We start from the raw sequence: 27885 nt of genomic DNA, 5'->3' as shown, positions 1-27885 counted from the left end.
TGAAAGTAGAAATGGAACACTGTCCAACAGACAGCACCAATGCAAGCTTGGGATCAAAGAGGAATTATTAAATAGCCTTGGTATATTTAACTTCAGGATAAATCAAATTCAACAGATAGTAGTTATAGTTACTCATGATAAGAGGATAGAAAATAATATGGTGTCAGTTTGTCCCAGTGATTAGCTAGACTTCTAGTGTTCTTCCTATTTCATTTTACCTTCATTCTATTTCTCATGAATTTATCGAAAAATTTACCATTTAGTTTTATTAAAATTGACTTTATGAATCTCTTATAACTTATTTTACATCTACAATTTTCTTTTATATTGAACCACTAAAGTATGGTGCAATACAAAGGAAAAAATCAAGTCCATTTAGAGAGATTTTAGTCATTAATTTTCATACTATCTATTTCAGTCTACATAAGGAACAAAGAAATAATTACCCATTCTCAGAAGAAATTACTGGAGGCATAGAAGATTTGAAACAGAGACTAGTTAGGCGAAAGAACATGGTATGTGCACAAGGATGGAAGCAGATATGAGATATAAGAAGTTGTGTTTCAAACATACACAGACACAAATATGTACACTCTAGGAGACTTATTGCTATAAAATTGATGTAGACTGCACAGAGAATGCACAATTTGATAAGTTTTAATGTATGTATACACCTATGAAACATCACCACAAACAAGATAGTGAGCATATCCACTTCTCCCAACAGTTTCCTTGGGTTCTTTCATAAGCCAGTCAAAAAAGAATACATATACTATGACTTTATTTATTTAACACTCTAGAAAATGCAAATGGATCCACTGTAACAGAAAGAAGATCATTGCCCATTTCCATTCTTACTTGCCAAAGACTGTAAGGATCTAATATCATTCAGAGACTGTTCTAATGACTAATCAGGTTACAATGGAACAAACACAAAGAATTTTCAGATTTTATGGAGATTGCACTCTAGTTGGACTAAACCAGAATATGTGTAAATGAACAAACAAATCAGTTTACACCAAATGATAATGGATCAGGAAAATATCAAATATAAGAAGAAATAATACCCAAGTGAAGAAAGGCAAATACGGTAACAGAGATCAGAATATAACAGTCAATAATAGTGAGCTGAAGTTTCAAGACAACAGCAGCTCAAAAATCATCAATACTTATCCAGTCTCTAACTTCAGTTTTCTAAGTTCATATAATTTTGTTAAAAGAATAACTAACCCTAGCACACTTTACCTTTAGTAATTCCCAGCTTCCACTGGTAAAATGATTCCCTTTATTAAAAACAGGGAGTCCTTGGTCCGAATCTGACAACCAGAGTCAGAATTTCCTGGAAAGAAACCTAATAATCTGTACTTTTAGTAAAAACTGGCCCAGACCTACCTGGATAACAAGAAGCTCCTAAATATGATGAATTGTGCATGGCAGAGACAGTAGTGGTTTCCAGCTGGCAGATAGTGACAATCCACCTGGTCAAACTTTGACCTGGGAATCAAATCATGGATAGTTGTATTTTTTTAAAACTTGTGTGCAAATAAACTAATACATTATTCATGTGAGGGGACTTTTGTAGGAAAGTAAAAGAAGTGCCATCTGAAGAAATTTTAACACATTCATGGACTGTCACAGACTGAGGATTTCAATGTTGTCTTGTTTATTTTTCACAAAGCGTTAAGACCCAAAACATAGGGAAATAAGTCATGTGCATGGAGTTTATTTATTTATTTATTTATTTATTTATTTATTTATTGGAGATAGATTTTAAATACAAGTAATCAACACATGATCCTATCTATAATTTGTCTACACAAATAGCATTGGTTAGAATGACTGATAAATGGTATTTTCTTATTCCATTTAACACAATTAAGTTTTATGTTTTCATAATTCTCTCTTTTTTAAGATTTTATTTATTTATTCATGAGAGACACAGAGAGAGAGAGGCAGAGACATAGACAGAGGGAGAAGCAGGCTCCCTGCAGGGACCCCAATTCAGGACTGGATCCCAAGACCCTGGGATCATGACCTGAGCCGAAGGCAAACAGTCAACCACTGAGCCACCCAGTCGCCCGTTCATCATTCTCTTTTAAAGCCATTTTTAGAGACATTCAATACTAAATGAGCTATTAATCATTTTAACACTTAAAAATTCAACAACTTTTAGTGCAACAAAAAAAATCTACGACTATCAAGGAAGTTTATCTATAACTATTCATTACTGTAGATTCATGAAATTCACCAGACATAGAATATAAAACATCTTATCTCTATATGTACTTTGCCTTTTGAAGGCAAACATTTAGAACGTTTCGAATATTTAGAACAGTGACACATTCAGAAAAGAGGCTACAAAAAATTTTGATTGATACATGTTGAAAAGCTTATAGAATTATGGAGAATTTATTATTGAAGTCTTCTTAAACAATTGTCTGCTATTTTACAACTGATATTATTACAAACAGTATTTATTTGGTGCCCACTATATACCTGGAATTATGAATATGGAATAATATTTCAACCTTACAAAAAGATGATTGAATCACTCTTACAAAAAAAAAAAAAAAAGAATCACTCTTACTATTTAAATATAAAAAGGACCTTTACAGAGATTAAGTAACCTAAACAGGGCCACACAGCTAGAAAATGGTTGGCTGCCAAAGGATTAGAAGCCAATTTTGTTTGACTTCAAAGCTATGCGTGTCATGTCACTCTTTCCTATGTGGAGACAGCGTGTCTTAAACTAGATTTCTATATTTTTGAAGAGCTAGATGGCATGCTGCTTTACAATAATGGCAAGATTTTGTATATCATTGCCTGAGCTGCTGAGATGTTAGAGATTTTTTATATTATATCATTATCAATAAGTCAGAAAATGGATTAGCAATTCTTTAACCACTAGACATATATACTGGCATTGAACAATTAAGTAAATGAATGGCAGATGGTGGGAACAAATGTGGGAGTGCAAGGTTACAGATAAGTAGTGTGGAAGCTTGAATGTCCTCATTCCCTATCAATTTATGCCCTCTGCCAACTTGTCTTTCCTTCCTCTCCTTCCCTTTCCCTCTTATTCATTTCACTCCATTGCTACCTGACCTATGTTGCAACTGATTCGAGTTGGTAACATCAGTATGTATTCACGTTTAGCTTAATATATGTGTGTGTGTGTGTGTGTGTGCAGATAGACAGATAGATATAGATATACACAAATTGATGTAAACACATTTATTTCCTAGTTCTGTTACCTGAAAGGAGAAGCAATGACACCCCAGTAGGAAGGAACACATTCAGAAATTGGCTTCTAAAAATGTTCTCCAATAAAAGAAGCCAGTGCTCCTAAGGGAAAAGACTGCTTCTAGAAGTAGACAGTAAATAAGCAAGAGGAGCCTGGAGCATCTGATTTGGTAGTGCCAGAAACTAAAACCAAAACAAAATAAAACAAAAAACTATAGGGAAAAAAAAAAAAAGCAAACTAACAAACCCACAATGATAAAGGTATGCCAAAGAAACATAGGAGCTAACTGAAAGACTAATCAATGGTCAAAGCTTTGACAATTTTAGTTACAAAATAAAGCATCCGATTTTATACCAAAGTATAAAAAAATCTGTGTCCATATTAATGTAAATACATGATTAAACAACAACAACAAAAAACAAATAAGGAAGAATGGACAAATCTCCTGTGCAGAAGAATTCCAAATAATTTGTGCAAATACTCCAACCTTAAGGAAGTAGAATGTAACTCCCCACTCCTTAAGTGCAGGTTGCGCAGTGACTTCCTTCCAGATATTACAGTGCAAAAAATTGGAAAAGAAGAATAATTTTACAGTGGAGAAAACTGATTGACTGATAAACTACTGCAGTTGGGCGATCAAGGTTAACCTAATAGAGATGATATGCTGATATTATGTATCCTTAATATGATGCAATGAAACGGAGTTTTACACTTGTAGTGTTTCTCCAAAAAAAAAAAAAAAAAAAAACTCATAACCTCAGTCTAGTCATATGGGAAAAATGTAAAATCAATAACAATTGAGAAATAGTCTAATACTTGACCAGTATACCTCAAAAACCCCAAAAGCACAAAATCAGACAAAGTCTGAGGAAGTATTACCGCCAAGAGGATCCTAAGGGGACATGATGACTATATTGTGTAATATGGTATACTGGATGGAATCTTGCAACAGAAAAAGGGTAATAGGTAAAAACTAAGGAAATCTGAATAAAGTATGGGCTTTAGTTATAATAATGTGCCAATGTGTTCATTAATTGTGACAGATGTACTATATATACTGCTGTAAGATATTCCTGATATCTTATACAAGGAAACACTAGGTTTGGTTATATGGGAATTTCTTATACTCTCTTTCTAATATTTATATAAATGTAAAACTATTTAAGCTAAAAAAATTAAGCAAACAGACAAAAACATTAACCTGTAATAGAAACTATTACTAGCCTGAAGGATCAGTATCATGTTTACTATACCGGTACTTAAAGGTCCTCTTCACTATAGAAGCTGTAATGCACAAACAATTTGGAATGTTTCCACAGATCCAACATGTGAAGTTAAGAATTTATGTAAATTTTTTGTTCTAATCACAATTTGATGCCTTTAGTATTTTTGTGCTTCCTACCCTATGTCAGTAATAGTTTTATTATTTAACATCAATCAACAACATTTCACAGGCAGAAATGCTCTAAGTCATCATTCTTATTTTGTCTCAGGCTAACTTAATAAAAGGTTAAGTGGGTAGAACAAAAAGTATCAGTGGGGAAGATAACTAGGATAATTAAATATGCTCTTGATGCTGACAAATCTGGTTACAATTGTTTTAATATGCATGATATCAATAAAATACTATACAAAAGTAAAGCGCTGCCATTCACAATTTGTGCATCATGCCCCCAGGAGCTGTCAGTGTCCCCACTTTCATCAGCTTTACCCATTTGAGGCAGAGATGGTCTCATCACAGAGGAATTTATTTCTCAACGGTTCTAACCTGAGTATGGTCTTCTCTTCCCATTCCGACCAAGCTTTAAAGAATACTGTTTAGCCTCTGAGAAAACCAAGTTTGAAAAACAATTTTGTTTGTTTGTTTGTTTGTTTTTGTTTTTAAATCAAGCAGTCTTTGAAAGCCACACAATTTCTGTTTAACTTCTTGGATGTAAGAAAATAACAAAGTATTCTGCTTCAGACCGCTTATATCTATGCTAATATTTATTTGATGGCTTCACTTTGAAATAGTTAATTATTTTCTTAAATAATTAAGATTTTTTAAAAGATTTTATTTATTTATATGAGAGAAAGAGAGCACTAGTATGGGAAGGGGCAGAGAGAGAGGGACCAGCAGACTCCCTGCTGAGCAGGAAGCCAAGGAGCAGACCATGCAGGGCTAGATCCTGGGACTCCAGGATCCTGCCCTGAGCTGAAAGCAGACACTGAACCTACTGAGCCACCCGGGTGCCCCAAATAATTAAGTTTTAAAATAAAACCCAAATCCCCAAATAATAAGATCCTACTATATGCACCTTAGATGAGACAAACTCAGTTTTGAATGATACATGATGATGTATGTATTTCCCATTCATTCATTGATGAATCCATTCAGCAAATATTTATTAAATTTCTAGATGCCAAGTAATTTTCTGGTAATTTTTTTATAGCAATGAGCTAAACCAAATTTATTCCTACTAAATGGAGTATACATGTTATATTCAATTTATGAATAGAAAAATGACACTACCATTAACTTGTTACTATTCCTATTTGAGTATATTTGTGACTTTGCTATAAATACTGTGATGAACTCGGGGGCCCATAGTCTGCTCTTTCTTGTTTCCATGTCTTCTGGATGCTTTGTCCATAGTGGCAAATATGGCATGACTTTTCCTTCCTGAGGAAATCGATAAGGATTTTGAACCTTGCCACAATACAACTGTGAGAACTACCAGTCAATTACAATTTCCATGGCAGTAAACAAAATGCAATTTCAGAGGTACTTTTAGACAATTTGGTTTTATATGCACACTGTGTGTTCTGTAGCATTGCAGAAAATTCTGAGGAACTGGACATGTTTAAGAAAACAAGATAAAGCTAAAAATATGAACCCTCTGAACCTGAGTATCACAGAGCTCTGTGACTGAAAGAATAAAAGTACACAATGAAGTACCAAAGTCATTATCACCCTATATGGGTTTACAAAACACTAGATAGCTAATTTTTCTCTCCTACAGGTCGTATCTGTTTTAATTTATTTTCATTTTATTGAAAGACATACTTCACCCTTGAGTTTCATGGTTAATTTTGTTGACATAGTAAAGTAATTTTTATTTTAAAAGGTTTACAATAAACCTTTTAAAAGGTTTTGTTTATATTACTTTGATTTTTACCAGTGGTTTACCTATACATATTTATTGGACCCTCCTTTGTCCCAGGCATTGTTCTAGGTCTAGGAATTTAGCAGTGAATAAAATAAACACTATCCTGTTGTCATAAAAATTGCATTCTACTTGAGAGGGTTGAAAAAAAGCAAATCTACAATTCAGATATGTATATCAGCTAGTGCAAGTGCAAGAGCTAAGAAGAAAAATAAAGCCCTAAAGGAGCAGAGAGCAAGGTGAAAGAGGGGGAAGAGTGGGCATTGGTTACTTCAGTCATAGAATGGACAGGAAAGGTCTCAGTGAGAAAACTACAGGATAGGCAACTAGCTCTAGAGAAGTCAGGGTGGAAGCACCTCTGAATGACGGAATGCCAAGTGCAGAGTTCTTTGGCAGAAGTATGTCTAAAGTGTTCTAAGAACAGAACGCTGGGGCAGAGGAGATAGCAGGAGGTGAAGTAGGAAACGATGCAGGGTGCCAGACGATGTTGATTCTTCTATGCAATTCTGGATTTGTCTTCTACTCTTGAGTGAATAAATTATATAATGTTATTCGTTATATATATATATACATTATATAATATATAAATTGCATATATTTAATATATAATTTTTATCTCATTGGTTGTTTAATAGTGTTCAGACAAGGCTATACACTATTCATTGGTTAGACACTCTTGACTATTGCTGGGATCTTTTCTACCTTATTATATGTGCATTATAAATATATGCATTATATAATATGTATTATACATGATGTTTCTTTTTCTCTCTCTCTCTCCACACACACACACACACACACACACACACACACACACACACACCATCCATTAGTCCATGATGGTCTCTCCTATGTCCTATCAAAGCTAAAAATGGCAAAAGAATAAGGACGCCTGGGTGGCTCAGCAGTTGAGCATCTGCTTTCGGCCCAGGATGTGATCCTGGAGTCAGTCCTGGGATCAAGTCCCACATGGGGCTTCCTGAAAGGAGCCTGTTTCTCCCTCTGCCTGTATCTCTGCCTCTCTCTCTCTTCATCTCTCTCTGTGTCTCTCGTGAATAAGTAAAATATTTTAAAAATTGGCAAAAATAATCTACATCAAGAAAAATATTAGTCAACATATATCTGTGTTGTCAAACCCAGAATCTATACAAATCTCTACAGATTGACAAAATGGATGTTGAATCAAATATCCATATGTTTGGAATCCAGATATTAAAATAGCATAGATTTTTTTTTCTATTTTCATCAGAAAAGTCATTCAATAGGCACTGACAGACAGCATGGAACACCATAAGTAATTGTTAGTTCTAATAAAATATTTGGAGGAAAATGGAAATGAAGGAAAATGTTTCTTTTTTATTAAACTATAACTGATATGCAATATTAAATTAGTTTCAGGTACACAAGATAATGAGTCAATATTTTGTTATATATTACAGAATGATCACCACAATAGGCCAAGTTATCTGTCACCACATGAAATTGTTGCAATATTCCCTATGCTGTACATTACATCCCCATAGCTTATTTCTTTTATAACTGCAAATTGATATCTCTTAATCCTTTTCACCAGTTCACCTGTCTCCTCATCCCTCTACTCTCTGGCAACCACTCATTTATTTTCTGCATCTGTGAGTCTGTTTCTGTTTTATTAGTTTGCTTTTTTTTAAGCTCCACACATAAGTGAAATCATATAGTATTTGCCTTTCTCTGTCACTTACTTCACTTAGTATCCTACCTTTTAAGTCCATCTACATTGTCACAAATGACAATTGACAAGTCAACTTGGGACGCCTGGGTGTCCCAGCGGTTGAGCATCTGCATTTGGCCTAGGGCATGATCCTGGAGTCCCAGGATTGAGTTCCACATCAGGTTCCCTGCATGGAGCCTGCTTCTCTCTCTGCCTGTGTCTCTTCCTCTGTGTGTGTGTGTCTCTCATGAAAAATTAAATGAAATCTTTTTAAAAAGTTACCTAGTATACTACTGTTTAGATCCATCCTTTGTTCTCAGATTTCATATGTAACCATTTTTTTATGGCTGAGTAAAATACACATATTATACTCACGTGTATATATACCATATATTTCACATACACATGTATATATACCATATATATCACATAAGTATATACAACATCTTTTATATATAGTCATCTATTAATGGACAATTTGGTTGCTATTGTAAATGATGCTGCAAAGAACATAGGGGTACATGTATCTTTTCAAATTGGAATTTTCATATTTTTGGATAAATACCCATAAAGGGAATTACTAGATCTAATGGTAGTACTTTTTGCAATCTCTTGAGGAATCTTCATGTTCTTTTCATAGCAGCTTCACCAACATATCCACCAACAGCACACCAGTGTTCCCTTTCTTTTTCACATTCTTGCCAACACTTGTTATTCCTTGTCTTTCTGATAATAGGCATTCTGACAGGTGTGAGACAGTGTCTTATTGTGGTTTTGATTTGTATTTCTCTGATGATTAGTGATATTGAGCACCTTTTCATATGCCTGTTGGCTATCTGTCTTCTTTGATAAAATGCTTATTAGATCCTCTGCTCATTTTTTTAATCAAGTTATGTTTTTTGTTATTGAATTTTGTGAGTTCTTTATATATTTTGGTTATCAACCCCTTATTGGATATACAGTTTGCAAATATCTTCTCTTATTCAGGAGGTTGCATTTTCATTTTTTTTGATGGTCTCCTTTACTGTGCAAAGGTTATTAATTTTATGCCGTCCCCCCCCTTTTTTTTTTACTTTTTTGCTTTTGTTGCTTTTACCAGGAGAGACATATCTAAAAAATTACCACTAAGATTCGTGTCAAAGATATTACTGCTTATGTTTTCTTTTATGTTTTAAATCTTATATTTAAATCTTTAATTCATTTTAGTTAATTTTTGTGAATAATATAATGGTCAAGTTTTATCCTTTCACCTGTGGCTGTCCAGTTTTCTGAACATTATTTATTGAAAAGATTGTTCTTTCCCCATTGTATATTCTTCCTTCTCTTATCATAAATCAATTGGCCATATATGAGTGATTTTATATCTGGACTTTCTGTTCTATTCCATAGATCTATGTGTCTGTTTTTCTCCCAATATCATGCTATTCTGAACACTGCAGCTTTGTAATACAATGTGAAATCAAGTAGCGTGATACTCCCAGCTCTGTTACTCTTTTTTCAAGACTGGTTTGGCTATTTGGGGTATTTTGTGATTGTACACATTTTAGGATTATTAGTTATAGTCCTATAAAAAATAAAATTGGTAGGGATTTCATTGAATATGTAGATTTCTTAGGGTGGCATGGACATTTTTAAGATATTAATTCCTCCAACCCATGAGTATAACACATCTTTCCATTCATTTTTGTTGTCTTCAATTTATTTCCTCAGTATCTTATAGTTTTCAGAATATAAGTTTTTCACCTCTTTGGTTAAATTTATTCCTAAATATTTATCCTTTTTAATATAATTGCAAATGTGATTTTTCTCTTAATTTATCTTTCTGAGAGTTCACTATTAATGTATAGAAACACAAAAGATTTCTGTATATTAATTTTGTATCCTGCAACTTGAATAAAATAATTTATTAATTTTGGTAGTTTTTTTTTTTTTGGTAGAGTCTTTAGCTTTTTCTATATATGGTATGTTATCTGCAAAAAGTGACACTTTTTTTTTCTAATTTGGATGTCTTTTATTTATTTTTCTTGCCTAATTGCTATGACTAGGACTTCTAATATGATATTTAATAAAAGTTATGGGAGTGGGTATCCTTTTCTTGTTCCTTATCTTAGAGAAAAAAAATTTAGATTAGGAAAATGTTTATTTTATCTGCTACTATTTTCAAGAAATATCACAAGTTTAATAACTTATTTTTGAAGGCAATCCCCATTATATTTAACATATGATTTATTAATGATTTTAGGACCCACATGATTAAAAATTATTAAAAAGCATTAATTTTATGAAAATATAGTATTGATAATCATGTGTGTTAGCACAATGGGATATATATTATACAAGATTAATGAATTTTAGTAACGTGGAAGATATATAAGTTCATCAGGAATGTCTTTATTATATAAGATAATTAAGATACTTCATCTATCTTAACTTTATAGAGAAAATGTAAACTTAAGACTCTTTGTGACTATAAAATGGGTTTTGCTTGTTTTGTTTTGTTTAGATTTTATTTATTTATTTGACAGAGAGAGAGCTCAAGTAGGCAGAGTGGCAGGGAGAGGAAGAGGGAGAAGTATACTCTCTGCTGAGCAGAGAGCCTGATGGCATCTGGGATCATGACCCCAGCCAAGGCAGGTGCCCTGGGAATACAGTTTTAAGAAAATTTTCAGGATACTTGATTTATATTTGTAAAACATTTTACAATCGGTAAAACTTTCTATTATATAGAGAAAGTAAAATCGTTTTCAGGTTAAAAGAAAATGTAATTGTTTAGGTAGTTCTTGTTTAATTGTTAAAGGTAGTTATACTACATATAGCTCATTGTAATTTCAGGGCTCTGTTAATCATGTTCCTCTTTATTTACACTATTTTGCAGCTCCATCTCCAGTTACCAATGTGAAAAAGGGGAAGATTGCAAAAAACAGCATCTCTTTGTCTTGGCAAGAGCCAGATCGTCCAAATGGAATCATCCTGGAGTATGAAATCAAATATTTTGAAAAGGTGAGAGTAATAGAATAAAGAAAGTCCTTTCTTCTTTTTTTCAGTTTAGCGACCACAATTATCCAATTTTTAGAAAAGCATGTTGCAATTTTATGGGTAAATCAATGACAATTGATTCTACAGTCATGATTATGGAGGTTAGAAATGTATAGGAAGCACTCTTTGTGTTCTTCTGATGCCAAATAGTTTATGCTGCTGGACTACTGCCATGTAGTCTAACATCAGCTTAACTAGGTTTCACAGGATTAAAAGATGAAGTCATAGGACATTTTGAAAGTGTTGTAAACACTTAAGTTCTTGACCTTCAGCAGTCACTGCAGTGTACCGCAAGGAAAAACACATATGGTTATAGCCATTAACCCTGCATAATTCCTGTGCTTTTAAGGAGGTATGGGTAGATATGCTGTGAATATAAAGTATAATTTTTAAAATGCATATAAAAACCTAATACCGTATTATAAACTTTATTTTAAAATTTGAGGGCACAAAATCAGAAATGTATGCTTTAGATTCCCTACATGTTCTCAATTTCTTCTTCCCTGAGTTGTATCTTGGGTCCACTCTTGTGTGTTTTGCCATAATAGTCTAAAGGCAATAATTATTCCTCTTCCTCTTTTCTGAATCCATAACCAAGTGAGCCATTGATAAGGAAATAATACAGATGGAAAATAAAGGTCAACTTAAATTTCTAAACTGAATCTATAGTAGACAGCTTGGATATGTATCATTATGTGTTTTCCTACACTTCCCACACCTATATTACTTTTATTTTTATACAGTCTGGATCTGAGTGGCATACGTTACTTAGAACAACCTGACTTCTAGTAAAGGATATTAAAAATAGAAATGAACTCAAACCCGACTCTCACTGGTGGGTAGGAAACTCTGACTCAGGAGTGTGTATTCTATCAAAGTAGGGGTAGAAAAGATCACAAACACATGCGCAGAAGAAGATCCCAAAAGAAAAGGAAAGGACTCAGCCGCACATAGTCAATTGCTTTCCCTAAACTCACAGAGCCATCACTTCTCTTAGAAGGAATAGTGACGGGGGTAGGAAGAAGTTAAAGACTTACTTTGCAATCTCAAAGAAATTGTCCAAGCTAGGGCATTGGTAAAGAGAGAGGGAATAAATGGTTCTCCTTATAGTAATGCAAAAATATCAGGAAAAAATACTTACATTCTGTTAATGAAAGTTACTTAAAAATTCAACATTCTGTATATATGTGTAGATGAAAGAATATAGGTAAATACATTGAAATGCATTAAACTAATACATAGTATTATAGAGATTTTTTAAATGTTTCTTTTATTCATTTTAACAATTACCTGTGTAAAGATAATGACAATAAACCCTAGTTTTGGGGGTGGAAGAATAATGGGGATGTCTACATATCCTTTCTAGGTTTTGAATCCTGTACAGTATTCTTATATTGTTTTTATAAATAGGTAAACAGTAAATTATTACTTTCGAAGGATTACTTATCCTAGGAGTGACTTGCTGGTGGCATTACAAATACCTATTAGATCATTAGAGTACATAAATGAAAATACTTATATTTCATAAAAAATGTATTATCAAATATAATATTTACTAAGAACGTCTTATGAGAATGCCTATGAGACCAAACTAGTTTGGTATAAGGGTACCTGGCCGTCTCAGCCAGTGGAGCATGCAACTCTTGATCTTGGGGTTGTGAGTTCAAGACCTATGTTGGGTATAGAGATTATTTAAAGATAAAATCTTAAAAAACAACATAGTGATATATGGTTTAGAGTATTTATTGTAAAAAGAAAAGAAGACAAATCAAGTAAAATGTATTGATATTAATCTTGCTCACTGATTCTTGTTTTCTCTGGGAGTAGTAGTCTAAATTGCATTGTATATTATAGAGGTCTACAATCTAAACACATGCTATATCCAAAAAAATAATTTGTTAAATTAAGGTTTACATTCTTTATTCATTTTTTTGTAAATTTTATTACTACATACTAATGAAAAGCTGTTTTATGTATATATATATATATATATATATATATATATATATGCCATTAAATGCCATTATGCATTTTAACTTTTTAAAAAATCAACCTCAATTACAATGAATATAACTTACCAAAAAAAATCAGTCTATGTTATATATAGATTTTTTTTTGGTAAGTTATATTCATTGTAATTGAGGTTGATTTTTTAAAAAGTTAAAATGCATAATGGCATTTAAAAATAATGAGGCACCAGGGCTATTGGCTGGCTGGCTCACTTGGTGGAGCCCACAACTCTTGAACTTGGGATTGTGAGTTCAAGCCCCAAAGTGAGTATTGAGACTACTTTTTAAAGATAAATTTTAAAAGGATTTATAAAAAAAATAAAAACCTAATGCACCAAAACTCTATATTTTAATGTACATTGTAGATGAAATAAAGCTTAACAGCAAGAAGAATAAAATTTGGCAAATTGTTCTTTCTCTATATAGTTAGCTGTTCTTACCCCTGAAGCAACTAGTTGGATCGATGTCTGGTTTTCTTTTTAGTTTCTAATGAAATTATCCTATTCTAACCCTTAAGATTTACCTCTATTTTTTTTTACTATTACTTACCAGCATGTACATGAGTCTCATATGCATAATACTCAATAAAAGCAAGGATTTATCATCTTTTTCTCTTTTTTCTTTAAGCAGAGTTTTTCAACAAGTGGTGGGGAGAGTCCTTTTCTCTTAATATTCCTTCTAGTGAATTTTATCCATGTGGAATTATTTTCTTTATAGTTCAATTTTTAAATTATCCTTATTTCATGAAAATTTAGTTTTACATTTAATATCTTACATTTGATGCTGTATTAATACATTTTATTATCTGCATAACTCAATATAAGAAAAAAATAACTTGGGAAAATATTTCTGTAATTAGTCTCAAAAAATGAATAGCAACTTGTCCACTCACATTCATTAAAAGCAGCAAAACTTTGATATAGTATATTATTTTGGGGAAGTTATTAACTTCTCTTGGTCAGTGTTTTTCTTTTTACACTGAAAATATTCACAGAACTTTTTTGCCGAGCTAAATTATTGAGCATACCAATAAAATACCTGAACTTTTTTTTTTTTAACACACTTGGGGTGAGCGGGGGAGAAAGGAAAAGGATAATGAGCTTTTATAGCATGTACTGAGGTAGGGGTCCTGATAGGTTTCCAGAGCTCATTTTGAACCTTCAGAATGACACCACCATCTTATTGGATGGCTCTGGGCCAGACACAGGTGGCAGAGCTTTCCAGGGCTCGTGCATTTGCCAGCTGGCATTACTGCCTGCGATTGCCCTGCTCTAATAGAGGTCATTGGGCCTCTCTGCTCCTGCATGGTGATGGGCCCATTGCCATCTCTTAATTAAAGGCAGAGGCAAAGGGAAGCTGCCCCTTGGCAGAGTGTTTGCCAGCTGACTCCTTCTGCTGAGGCCCTCCCCTCACTGCATGTGAACAGTGTTTGCTAAGCAGCTGGGGAATGTAGCTCATTTGCTCAGCAGGAGTGTGAAGGCAGCAAAAGCCCATTGCCCTGACCAGGAATCGGCAGCCTGGTGGCCATGGGTGTTGATGATATGTATATAAAGTTGGTGATAAAAAGTAAATTATAATACAGCAGTGACTGAAAAGAGTGGAACAGAAGCAAATTTTGAAACTACTTAGGTAATTCAAAATGTACATTTATGGATTTTGATCTCTTACGTATATGATTTGGTGAGTCCCTCTGATATTATTGCATTCAGCTGACCCTGAGTGACAACGTACAATTAGAACTCAGATAAGGAACTACTTAGATATATATGTTAGTATATAAAACAGAATGTTGCATAATTTTGTGCAATTGATATTAGAACCTGTATTATTTCAAGGAGAAGCAGCATGCCAGTTTCCTCGTAATGTTTTACCCTTCCCTTCATTTGGCGAAAGTGTCAACTTCTAATGATTTTACAAGACATAACTGTTCCTTAAATAGGAGTTTACAGCAAATTCTTTAATTATTTTTAATTAAATTTGCCATCATGCTACAGACTCAAGTCACATTTACCTAGAACCTGTTATGATGTGGAGATTGTGCTGGGTGCTATGTGCATCATCTCTCTCCATCTCTATGTGCTCACAATGCTCTTAAATAAATAATTTTATCCCAATTTAAGGAAGAAAAAGACAGGTTGAGTTGTGCTTCCATATTTACACACTTCCTTAGGCAATAGCATGGCTTGAATTCTAACCATGATATTCCTGTGCTCTTTTATAAAACAAAACAAAAACCCTCTTACCTCACATTATAAATGTTAATATTTTATATAAAAATCATATTTATATCAAATATACCAGAATCTATAGTTTTGTCTAGATTTTTATCCCTTATCTTTAAACAAAATACAAATAATAGCATACAGATATTGTATCATTTCTTATTGAAATCACTGAGGAGTCATAGCCAAAGTGAAAAGTATAATCTTATTGAGAAAATCTTGCATATTGGGTCTTAAACCTGAGCAGCCATATATCAGTAACTACAGCAGTTTATAGAAACTATTTACCTCCTTTAAAGGGACACAACAAGAATTGTCTGCCTTTTTGTACTGCTTTATTCCCAGCATGTAGAAGGGGTAATAGAGCGTAGAAGAGAAAGTTAGTAAATGTTTGTAAATGAAGAAAATGACTGATATTACTAGGTAAAATTTTATAGGATTTAATGACCTACTTTAAATCCTTGCAAAACACTAGTAATATTTCCTAAACACCTTAAAGATTTGGCACTTAAAGTCTATGTACAAAAAAAAATATAAATAAGAAATAGTCATCTTTGTGGAATGAATCAGAAAACCTCTTTGCATTAGAAATTAAAACATAGATTTAGTTAGAAATTTGGATGAACTTAACCCTAAGAAAATTCTGTATATTTGACTGTATTAAATGAGGAATGGCAAAACTGTTTTTAAAAAGTGTTTGATAGATTGTATATTTTAGATTGTATTGGTTAGAATAGAATGCGATTAGCCATTGATTCTGATGTGTCAAATTAGAAAAAAAATTAAATGATAATTATGACAATGAAAACATGTACTCTTTAGTTTATGAAGTGTTTTCACGTGCATTACTTTTTTTTCATTCTTATGACATCACTATGAGGATATCCAGGTACTAATTTCTATCCAATCTTACAGATAAGGAAACTGAGGATAAAAGTAAAAATGGACTTGCTGTATTTTATTTTTTCTAAAGACTTTATTTATTTATTCATGAGACAGAGAGAGAGAGAGAGAGAGAGAGAGAGAGAGAGAGAGAGGCAGAGACACAGGCAGAGGGAGAAGCAGGCTCCATGCAGGGAGCCTGACATGGGACTGGATCCTGGGTTTCCAGGATCACACTCCGGGCTGAAGGCGGCGCTAAACCGCTGAGACACCCGGGCTGCCCAACTTGCTATATTTTAGCACATGGTTTCTGTGTCCACATTAAAGTTTCAGGATTGTATGCTGCTGTTGATGGTAACTTCAACAGAGAAGGAGCATCATTTGCATTTATTTTGCATTTTAATTGTGTTAAGAAAATTAAGCAATCACCATATTCCCTATTGAGATGCTTGAGTAGCAATTGTTATATTCTTTTCAATTTTTAAAGAATTGAAAAATTGTTTTCAATTTTTCTCATTTCAGAAAAAAAAATCCTTTACACGTTATGCCCATTAGTTCTTAAGAAACTCACTACATATTTCTATTAGTAAATAAAATTTTCTGAAATGATCTAGAAAATGATAGTTTATAGTCAATAATCAAGATAAGTAAAGATTAGTTCCTAAGAATGGGGGGAATCTCTAACTGTTACCTATGATTAAGTTATCCTGTAATATCTATCAGAAATGTAATAATTGTGAGGATACCTTAAGGAAAAAGGCAAGGGTAGCCAATAATTTACACAGAAAAATACATGGGAGGAGAAAGTTCAAAATAGGGACGGACTCTGTGTGTTTAGATTTTTGTAGGGCCAAGATTCAGTGTGTAGGTTTGAGATTCAGTGTGTCAATTTCAGAGGTAAGGAAAAATTACATATGTATGGTTAGTCTAGACTTTGGTAGTTACCAAAATAGGAACAGCTTTCTAGGGATCCCTGGGTGGTGCAGCGGTTTGGCGCCTGCCTTTGGCCCAGGGCGCGATCCTGGAGACCCCGGATCGAGTCCCACGTCGGGCTCCCGGTGCATGGAGCCTGCTTCTCCCTCTGCTTGTGTCTCTGCCTCTCTCTCTCTCTGTGTGACTATCATAAATAAATAATTTTTTTAAAAAAAGGAACAGCTTTCTATTTGTTTCAGTTTCCAAAACTACCTTTACTGTAATATATTTTTTCACTCCATCTCCATTTACTACCCATCCAGCTTAAACACATAAGCGTGAAAAAATGGAAAGATTTTTGTAAAGAAAAAAAATTGCTTATTTACAGTTTTTCTTTAGTAATCCCTGTTTAGACTTAGTAAATTGAAATTAAAGTTCTCCAGCAAAGTCCTCATTCCCCCTCCCAGGTCCTAAATATAAAGAGAAATCAAATTTACCAGAGATATAAAGTATAATTCTGACCTGGCAATATTTGAGACATTGCCATCTTTCTCTATGAATAGGCAGCATGTTTGATGTACTCCAATAAAACATTTAAGAGAAAAATAAGCACACAATACCAGTACTAAAATAGAGTCTATAAAACAATTCATCTCCTGCAAATCATATTTTAAGATTTTATAAATTTATTTGTGCTGAAGACAAGTATGGCGGATGAGTGGAGAACATGTTACCCGCCATCCTTGAATTTTAGGAAACACTTTAAAGTTTCATGTATATAGCACACCTAGGATGTATACATTTTTTTCTAAAAGATTAAATTTGTACTAATATCAAAGCTATTAGTTTCGGACTCATTTTCTGATTTATGATTCTAAGTTTTATTGTCAGGAAGTAATTCATATGTTGACTTTTTTTTATTGTACGCACACGTGTAACCCAAGGACCAGGAAACCAGCTATACAATCATCAAATCTAAGGAGACAACTGTAACTGCAGAAGGCTTGAAACCAGCTTCAGTGTATGTCTTCCAAATTCGAGCACGCACAGCAGCAGGCTATGGAGTCTTCAGTCGAAGATTTGAGTTTGAAACTATCCCAGTGTGTAAGTCATTTTAATTACTGTCAACTCATGTCTCTGTAATGGTTACCAGAAAAGAGTCAGTAGATCAATACTCTTCCTGGGCACTCTGTCAGTCTCCTGCTCCTCTCTCTCTCTCCCAGGCATGACCCCTTCGGGTAGGAAGCATCTGTCATGCTATTATGGTAGGTTAGTGGGTTAACACATCGGTCCCTGCTCCTCATCACATTTGGTCTCCTGGGAGATGAAACATCAAGAGATCCTTAAGAAATGTTTAAACCTGCTTTTAAAGACTTTCTTTCCACAGCTGCCATACTTTATTGAATTATTGCCATTGACTTTTACTTGTTTTATTGAACAATGTTATCAGGCTTAGTCTTTCTATGAAAATTCTACCAGGAGCTTGCATGAGTATTAAGTTTGGCAAGAAAATGGTGGTCTCAGCAACCAATCTGATTGTTTTGAAAAATCAAAATCTCTGGCAGTATCTCTGAGTAAAGGGCCTAGAAATAGTTCTGGAAGACACTTCTTGTACCATTTTTTTTTCTTTTTTCTTTTCTTTTTTTTTCTTGTATCATTTTAGGAATAAAATAGCATAAAACATTTTTTTCTCTTTAACCACAAACAAAATATTTAAATTACTTGTCCTAAAGTATATATTAAAAGCAAGATTAGAAGAAAACTTACTATTATTTATAGATGAAAAACCGACACTATTAATATTTTGTTATGAAGAAAGTAACACAGAGGAGTAGTGTGAAATGTCAAATATGTGTGTGTATGTATTTTCATTTGGTGCATGACAGTTAATACTGACTTTGATGAGTTACCAATACCAAGGAAATTCTATCTTACCATTCAGGTATGTTAGGACAGAAAATTACCTGAAAATCATTAAAAAGATTTTCTAATTGGTTACTCAATTTATAAAAATGATGCGTGATGTTATTAATTTGCTTAATTTTTAAAATTTATTAATTTTAATTCTGTTATACCTAGGACATAAAATTGTTACAAGGGGATTTTCTTTTTCATCTACATTATCTTATATGTCACTCACATAGTCCTAAAACTGAATGCAAACAGTAAGCGCAGGATCACAAAATCTTTATTTTAGAAAGGTTATTTGTCTTGAAGATTTGGATGGAAAAACCTCAGAAGTCTTTCTCTCTCAAGTTTTATATTTTATAACTGCCTATTACCCACTTTATTTTAATTTTGTTACGTATATAAATCATTCCTTTTCCCAATAGCAGTGATAAAGAATACCAATAAATAAACAGCATGAATGAAACCATCCAGCCCATCTAGTTCGCTCTTTTTATATGGTTTCTTTTAACATAAGTTATCTTGAAACGTTGAGACTATCACTGAATCTTTCTTAACTCCCACTTAACAAGATTTACCAAACACCTTTGTGTTTCTTTTATGATTTATTTTTCTCCAATGCATCACTTCCTTTCATTGAATTCTTACCTTTTTAATTCAAATTTGTATAACACAATCGCTGGAATAATGCTATTCTGTTTTTTAAATGAAATTTTTATTGAGATAAGTGTAGTTTTATATGCAAATGTAAATGCAATGCAGAGTTATCTCTTGTACAATTTGTTCAGTTTTCCCCAATGCTAATACTTTTAAAATATAGCATAACACCACATTCAGGATATTGACATTGATGCGATCCACTAATCTTACTCACATTTCCTTCTACTCCTTTTTATGTATATGTGTATAGACATATGTCTATTAAGTTGGATATGATTTGGTCAGTGGTGTAGATTTGTGTATCTACTATCATAGTCAAGATACTAAATAGTGCCAACATCACAAAGATCTCTTGGGTTGCCCTTTACAACTATACCAACTGCCTTTGGGAATAGCTCCTATCCCGTAACTAATCACTGACAACTCTTAGTTTCTAAACATCCATATCTAAAAATATGACATTACAGAAATGTAGTAAACATGGAATCATACAGAATGTGAAAGTTTAGAATTGACTTAATTCCCTGGCAATTCGTCTAAATTGTTATGTATATCAAGTTTGTTTCTTTTTATTGTTGAGTAATATTCTATGGTATGTGTAGACCACAGTTTAACAGTTCACCTGTTGAAGGACATCTGGGCTAATACCAATTTTTCCTATTACCAATAAAGATGCTATGAATATTCATGTACATCTTTTTGTATCAACATATGTTTTCAATTCCCTGGGATAAATACCCAAGAGCACACTTGCTGTATCATATGGTAATTTTATGTTTAATTTTGTAAGAAAATGCCAAACTGATTTTCAGAGTGGCTGTACCATTTTATAGTCCCACCAGCAGTGTATAAGTGATCACTTTCTCCACATCTTCATCAGCATTTGCTGTTCTCACTGTATTTTTCTTTTAGTCTTTTTGGACAGGTGGGCATGATATCTCATTATGGTTTTAATTTGAAATCCCTGATGGCTAATGATGTTCAACATCTTTTCATGTGTGTATTTACCTGTCATGCTATTTTAAATATCCCCACTAACTTCTATGTACCGATATTACATATCAAAAATCGTAGCTTTGATCTAATTATCTTAATCAAGAAAATTAATAGTGAGTTACAGCTGTGGTAGAAAGATCCCAAATTCTCAGCCTGGCCTTCAAAAGCACTTATAATCTGGCTTTAATTATCTTTTCACCTTAATTATTAGCTATTCAAATATATGGCTAAAATATAGAGAATACCTATGTAATATTGTTTTGTAACCAGGAGTACAAGAAGCAAAGTGAGGTAAACAATGTGATTTCTCAGTGTATGCTACCTTTAAGTTTCCATGGATAATATAAGTATATAATGATTGAAAAAAAGAAACATTATTTACTAAAGAATATTAATGTTTATAACTAATATTCTTTTAATAGTAGTGTTACATTGCCCCAAATTTGCTTGTAAGCATTCCCAAAATATTCCTCAGCAATTCTTCCAAAACTACATGACATATAAAAAAATAGGAAATACGAGTGATTAGAGATTTTTATTTTTAGCAATTAAAAAACTTAATAATATATTAAAACACTAATCATAGATCATATTGGGCTTACAATTTTACCCTGATGCTAAAGAATGAAGTACGAAGGCATTGACAATACCTTATCAATTCTATATATTTAGTTAGTTAATTGATATATTGGGGATATTATTGATGCTGTCAGGTCAAACAAAGGAATAAATTAGTACAAAATCTTATTTTAATTAATTAATTTATTTATTCATGAGAGACCCAGAGAAGGAGGCAGAGACAGGCAGAGGGAGAAGCAGGCTTTATGCAGGAAGCCCAGTGTGGGATTCGATCCCAGGAGCCTGGGATCATGCCCTGAGCCAAAGGCAGATGCTCAAGCACTGAGCCACCTAGGTGTCCCAATGGTACAAAATCTTGATGAGTTATTTTTTACTAGAAAAATCTCACTAAACAATTAATACATTTGAAAATAGTAAAATATTTAAAGCCCATCAAGGAAATTAGAAAATGCTGATTTTTTTTATAAAAATGAAAATATATTATTAAATTCTTCCTCATAGATCCTTAATTTAATTGTCTGTTATACAAAAATATCTTATATAAGTAAAGAGTAGATAACAACATATAAATATGAATCTTTGTGATTTGGCATTATAAAAATATTTTCATAAAATAATTTAAGCACTTGAAAATGTTGAGTATACCATTAAAAGTTAATTTTTGTAAGATCTTAGCCCATACTATGTATATTTTAGCATATTGTTAAATTAGATTAGGTCTATAAATTATTAAAAATGAAGCATTTGATGATATGAAGTATACATATTTTTTCTCAAAATTAATACTTTGGTTAGTGTGAAATTATCCTATTTTATCCCTACTTCTGATTAATCATGCCCTCTCCTTCCAAAACTGAATCTTAGAGTTCCCAAAATGGCATATTGAGGCCAGAAAGATTTGTTAGAATTTGGTTTAAAAGGCTTTTGAATGCTAGTTGGAGAATTTGGTGTTTTTTTTTTTTATATAGATAGTAAGAGTTTATGAACTTCTTGATCAGAGAACCATGATCAAAGTGATATTTTTAGATATTTGTGTGAGTACATAGAAGGCAAAGGGAACACCTAAAACACTAATGAACCATATGTCAGCAGATATGAATCAAATAGATGAGTGTTGGATGAAAAAACTTAATTCATGTATAAAAACAGAAGAAACACAAAAATGCTTATTACTTAATGGGCAAGTCAGAGTTAAGAAAAATTTAGTGACAGTTAAAAGAAACCAGAAGAAAAGAGATAAAATTAGTCTGGTTTGTGGTTTGATTTATAGCATGTTTGTTTATTGATGTGGTTTTGTTAATGCCCTTGGGGGTAGATGTGGTATAAAGGTTGATTTTAAACATATTGTTTTTATATGAAAATACAATCCAAATAAAAAGAAAGAAGTCCATTTTTTTAAATAGAGTGTTGCTTTGAAGAGAAATAAGAGTTGGAAATATAAATTTGGGACTTACCAGCTTTGCATGCAAAGAAGTAAACATGAGAGGTAGGAAGAAAAGGAAGAAGGAAAGGAGAAAGACAGAAAGAGAGTGAAGAGCTAAGGAGGGAAATGCGGAGGATTAGGAGCCAGCACTCATCAGAAATTGTTCATGCATAAGATGTGGGGAGAGAATGTGGAGCCAACAGAACTGACAGAGTAATACTTCTGAGTGGGAAAAAGGGAAAACAGCTTATCTGATGTCCTAGAAACCAAGAGGAACAGAGTCTCAAGGTTGAAGTTTATGTTCAGAAGGGTTAAATGCCTCATTATTGTGCATGGTAAAGTAAATGCAAAAGTACTTATTGCATGTAGCCAGAATACCACATGTAGAACTCATTGGCCAAAGAAAAGAAGTTTCAGAGAGAATTTACATTCTCAGTTATCAGACAATGAGGCTAGTTCTAGATACTTCAGTCTAGATGGTGAAAAATGGGAAAGAATAAGAGTGATAAAGAGGATCAGATAACTATATGTGGAAATATTATCTACTATTTATTTAAAGCTGGCAATAGTTGAAGCACTATGCTAAATATTATCTCTAAACAGAATTATAATGATCCAGGAAAATTATTCCTATTTGGAGTTTAATGAAATGGGACTTGATAAGGGGAAGTACTTTGCTTTGGCCCATATACCTAGTAAATGTTGGACCTATTTTCAAATTTAAGTTGAACCAACATCAGTAAGTTTAAGGATTTGTTCCCTCCCAAAAGAATTATCTATTTAGGCTTGGAGGTAGCAAAGAAGTAGCCTGTAAGGAAATGAAATACTCTCCTGGAGGGAAATCATTGAAGGAGCCACATCTTCGAAGAGACAGGAAGGATTTTAACCTTGGATTTATATAAAGCAAAGGAAAACTGAAGAACCATACAGTTTTACAGTTTTATTTAACCATGGAGTTCAGACTTGATCACTCTCTTTTACCTGTAAGATTTAACTTATAGATAAATGTTTCATTTCTGAAACATGAGAAGTGGTAATGAATTAGTGTTTTGAGAAAATGAGGAACTCATGATGGGGGTGATTTTGTTAGTAAATGAATAAGAGAATCAAAATAAAATAATTGGAATAGCATTTAGAGCCCAATTAAATAACATATTATGAACATTTAACATATGAAGAACATTCCTCTTGCCAAAAAGAAAATTAAAGAACTGAGAAAAAGCAATGGTATGAGTAATCTGAGTTTAGAGATTAATAAAGCAAATCTTGGAGAAGGCATAGTGGGATAGTGAAGTAGCTTTGCCTTACCCCATTTATACTGCTCACCAGGGAACATTGAATTCCCTACCACAGACTTCAGCATCAGATATTAGGAGAGAACAATCAAGATTAAGAGCCATTGAACTACAACTATTATTATCCAAGAAAAGAGAGGGTACATAGATTTTGATCATCAATAATAATCTTTCTTGAACATGAAGAAGCTACTGTGAATATTTGGTTTGAAGACTGGTCCAAAAGCATAGAAAGTATAGATAAAGTATAAGAAGGAGTCAGAGAGCCAGTCAGTTTTGCTTTGAAAGACTCAAGGGAGAGGTGACAATAATAGAAAGGGAAGTGTTTGGATGTCCAAAACTATTGATTAGGCCAACATAAGAAACAAAATGTGGAAAGTATAGTTGTTATTACTTTTGATGACTTAAAATTTGTTATGAAGGTGAGCTAATGCCACTCTGAATTTATCAAGATGATTATATTGTTAAACAATAGTAAGTATCTTATTGAGCATTTCTTGAGAACATTAGTAAAAGTTATTTTATTCTATACGTTTCTTATTTTAATACAATATAGTTATCAGCACAAAATAAATAACCCTGTGCTTTTTGAAGCACAACTATCTAATCATGTCCATTGCCTCTTATTATGGTAATTGTACTGTTAAAATATAGGATATTTAATCTAAATCCATGTATTTGAAAGATTATGTAAATGAATCTACTCTTACTGCTGACTTCTCAAAGTTCTATATACATGCCTTGATATCTTACAGTTTTTAAACTTGCATTCAGAATAATGACATTATATTAACTTCACTGAAGTCGTAGCCACAACATTTTGGAGTTTAACCTATGTCTATGGGGGAAAAAAAAAACAACACAAACCCTGTCTGAGATATTGATTTTTTTTTTTTTCTAGAGAACAGCCACATGCGGATTCTAAAATGCCAGATTTCATATACTTAGCATCTCCTATTTAGATGAAGGTGTTTGATCTCAAGGACTAAGTTTCATTTTATCTTGCAAACCCCGGATCCCTAGATAAATACAATGCAAACAATTACATTCATTTTTTATGATGACAAGGAAATAATCATTGACTTAGTGATTCTTTAAAATTTCCATTTGGAGAGTAAATATTTTCTCCTAGAGATGTCTTTTCAATTACACACCACTGAGCAGAGATATGAGGGGGAAATCACGGCCAAGTGTGTAGGATTGCTGAAATCACGCATCGATTACCGACTATTAAGCAGCTCTTATTTGAATGCACATGATCTCTTTAACCTCGGGCTTCCTTTCTTGTGTCTCCTATCAGCAGTTGCAGCATCCAGCGATCAAAGCCAGATTCCTATAATTGCTGTGTCTGTGACAGTGGGAGTCATTTTGTTGGCAGTGGTTATTGGCTTCCTCCTCAGTGGAAGGTAAGAGAGGAAGCTGTGATTCTGAACTTTTGCCCCTGATCTCTTCTTTACCTGGATCTGACCATTTGGCTATGAAGCACATCCCACAACCAATCAGTCAAGCAATGTATCAGTAGATAAACTCAACGTATGATGTATTTTTAAGCTTTACCTTGTCCATGTTAAGTGCTAACTTTTAAGTACAGAATTTCTCCTTTTTCAGATATGCTCACTTCACAAGAGTTAATTATTAACTTGTTATGATTTATTCTACCTTTAACCATCTTTTTTCTGATATAGCATTTTAAATGTGATTTTTTTCTCTCAAAATTATTTATGGTTGTCTGCTTCAATTTTAGTGTTGGGGAAGGCCTTCCTGGTAAATTCAGAGGAATAAAACTAATAATTCTACTTAGCCAGCATTCAATCCTAACAGAGTGATGAATACAATACAGACACTCTGGCAGACCAACATTCTGAGAAATAATCAGCCCTCTTACATGACTGCTTTTATTTTCAGCTTCTGAATGATTTCAACCTGAATACATCAATAGTGTGTACTGATTGAAAGTGAATTTTACTGAATGTTGTATCAATAGATACATTAACATGTCTGTTACACATCTGCATTTTTCATTTTGAACAAAAATAAAGGAGGTAGAGGCCCAACAACAACTTTTGTAGAAAGTATTTCCTGATGCTGAGCTGAGCATAATCAACCTTCTGAAAAAAATTTTTAAAACACAGTGAGTAAATACATCAACACATCAACCTACAACAGACATATTTCCATTTTTTTATCCAGGCCATTGTTTGAAAGGATATTCAGTAATTAGAGCTGTCCATTTGAAAATGTTTTGGTATGAGACTATTACAGAAAATTTGATGAAAGTCTTCATGGAAATATTTAGACTTGCCTAAAGATGTGAAATTGTAGTGTAAGGTCCAAAAAAAGTCAGAAAATCAATATTCATATTGATTTTCTTCCTGTTCTACTTATTTATTTTTGACTCTTCATCACATATTCAACTCATAAATATACAGAATTGGGCACTTTTCAATATACTGAAGATTGTATTCTGAAAAGATTTATGACTATATCCTTAAGTTACAGCAATCTATATTCGTAAAACATTGTTGAAAATATTCATTTGAACATCCTTTCTTTTTATATCTGAACATTCATTTTCTTCTAGCTCCTGTTTATTCAGGAATGTACAAAATTTTCTTAAGAGTATATATAGAAATCCATTGCTTACTTTTAATGTTAGATTAGCAGTTACACATTTTTAGAATTTCTGGGTAGGAAGCAGTCTGGGCTCTATTGAGGACAACTAGCCCTATTTGACCAGAAGGCTGGATAGCTGGTGCCCCACAGTTCTTTTCTTTCTGAAGTCACCCGAGAAGAATGCTGTGTCCCTGCTTCCTGGAAGATATAAATTTTGTCATAACAACTTTGCTCAGATTTTGGTTACATAAGATAATTGAGTGTTTGATAGCTATTAAGAAAACCACCGCATGATATGAGTCTTTTCTACCTCAAAAGGGTAGATAACTATGATACAGTTTCAGAGCTTGTTTATAACATTTCTTTACTTCTGACTTGGATAAGAGTTGTCTTCTTCCTTTCCAAAAATCCAGAAGTGTTAGTTATAGTTAGGGACATGCAGATCATAAGAAGATACTGTATTTGTTGGGTCCACACCTAGAGGAAGTGAATAAAACCATAAGAATGATTTAAGAGCTAAAATCCAATAAATTTGTGTGTTTAAGGGTTTATTAAAGGACAAATCAAATATATAATGCATCTTATTATATACTTAGTCACACTATATTTATTTAACCTGCATATTTTAATGTGAATTTACTGACTACATTCAGCTATGAATTCTTGCTTACTTGCATGTGAATGAGACCTTGTTCTCAAAAATGTTTTCTCCCCAATCTATATACAAAACTGACTTAAAAGCAGTTTACTTTGTTGCATCTGTAGCATTAGACAAAATGTTTGAGAAAAGATACATATAACCTATTACTTGGTAACTGAAGGATAGATAGTGATGCTTTAGGATGTGGCACACCCACACATGTGCACTACATGACTTCTATATGTACCTGGATTTCCTGTGTAAGAATAATTAAATTTTAGTATAATTTATCAGTTATAGGAGAATCACAACTACACCCAAAACTCAATTTTCAGCATAACTAAACCTGAGACACCTTATTAATTTGTACATTTTTATTCATATTACATTTTGTCTTGATTTAATTTTATAACACAGCTTACTGTGCAGAGATTACGAATTTTTAATTTAAAGGAAAATAAATTTTACTCCCCAAAATCTGAGATTTGCATTTTATTACCAGCAGATTTCTTTGCATGAAATTTTCATTACTTCATTTTGTTGAATGCACATTCTTGAATTTCAGGGGGTATTTGTCTTAGGATAAAAACATCTGTGGACATCTTATTTTACTTTACATATATAAGTTAT

General features: G+C 32.9%; 1 protein-coding gene across 2 annotated transcripts in view; it reads left to right on the top strand.

Annotated features, from left to right (window-relative positions):
• Positions 1 to 27885, top strand: part of EPHA5 (EPH receptor A5) — a 314116-nt gene that overhangs the window by 205190 nt on the left and 81041 nt on the right. For both annotated transcript variants that reach the window (XM_055342698.1, XM_055342691.1), the window contains exons 5-7: positions 10956 to 11080; positions 18086 to 18245; positions 25303 to 25408. In XM_055342698.1, coding sequence (XP_055198673.1) covers positions 10956 to 11080; positions 18086 to 18245; positions 25303 to 25408 — 391 coding nt within the window. The remainder of the gene's footprint in view (positions 1 to 10955; positions 11081 to 18085; positions 18246 to 25302; positions 25409 to 27885) is intronic.

This window comes from Nyctereutes procyonoides, unplaced genomic scaffold (assembly GCF_905146905.1).
Source record: "Nyctereutes procyonoides isolate TBG_1078 unplaced genomic scaffold, NYPRO_anot_genome, whole genome shotgun sequence".
In the NCBI taxonomy this organism is placed as follows: Eukaryota; Metazoa; Chordata; class Mammalia; order Carnivora; family Canidae; genus Nyctereutes; species Nyctereutes procyonoides.
The sequence above is the reverse complement of the archived record's forward strand: the minus strand, read 5'-3'. Positions and strand labels throughout refer to the sequence as shown.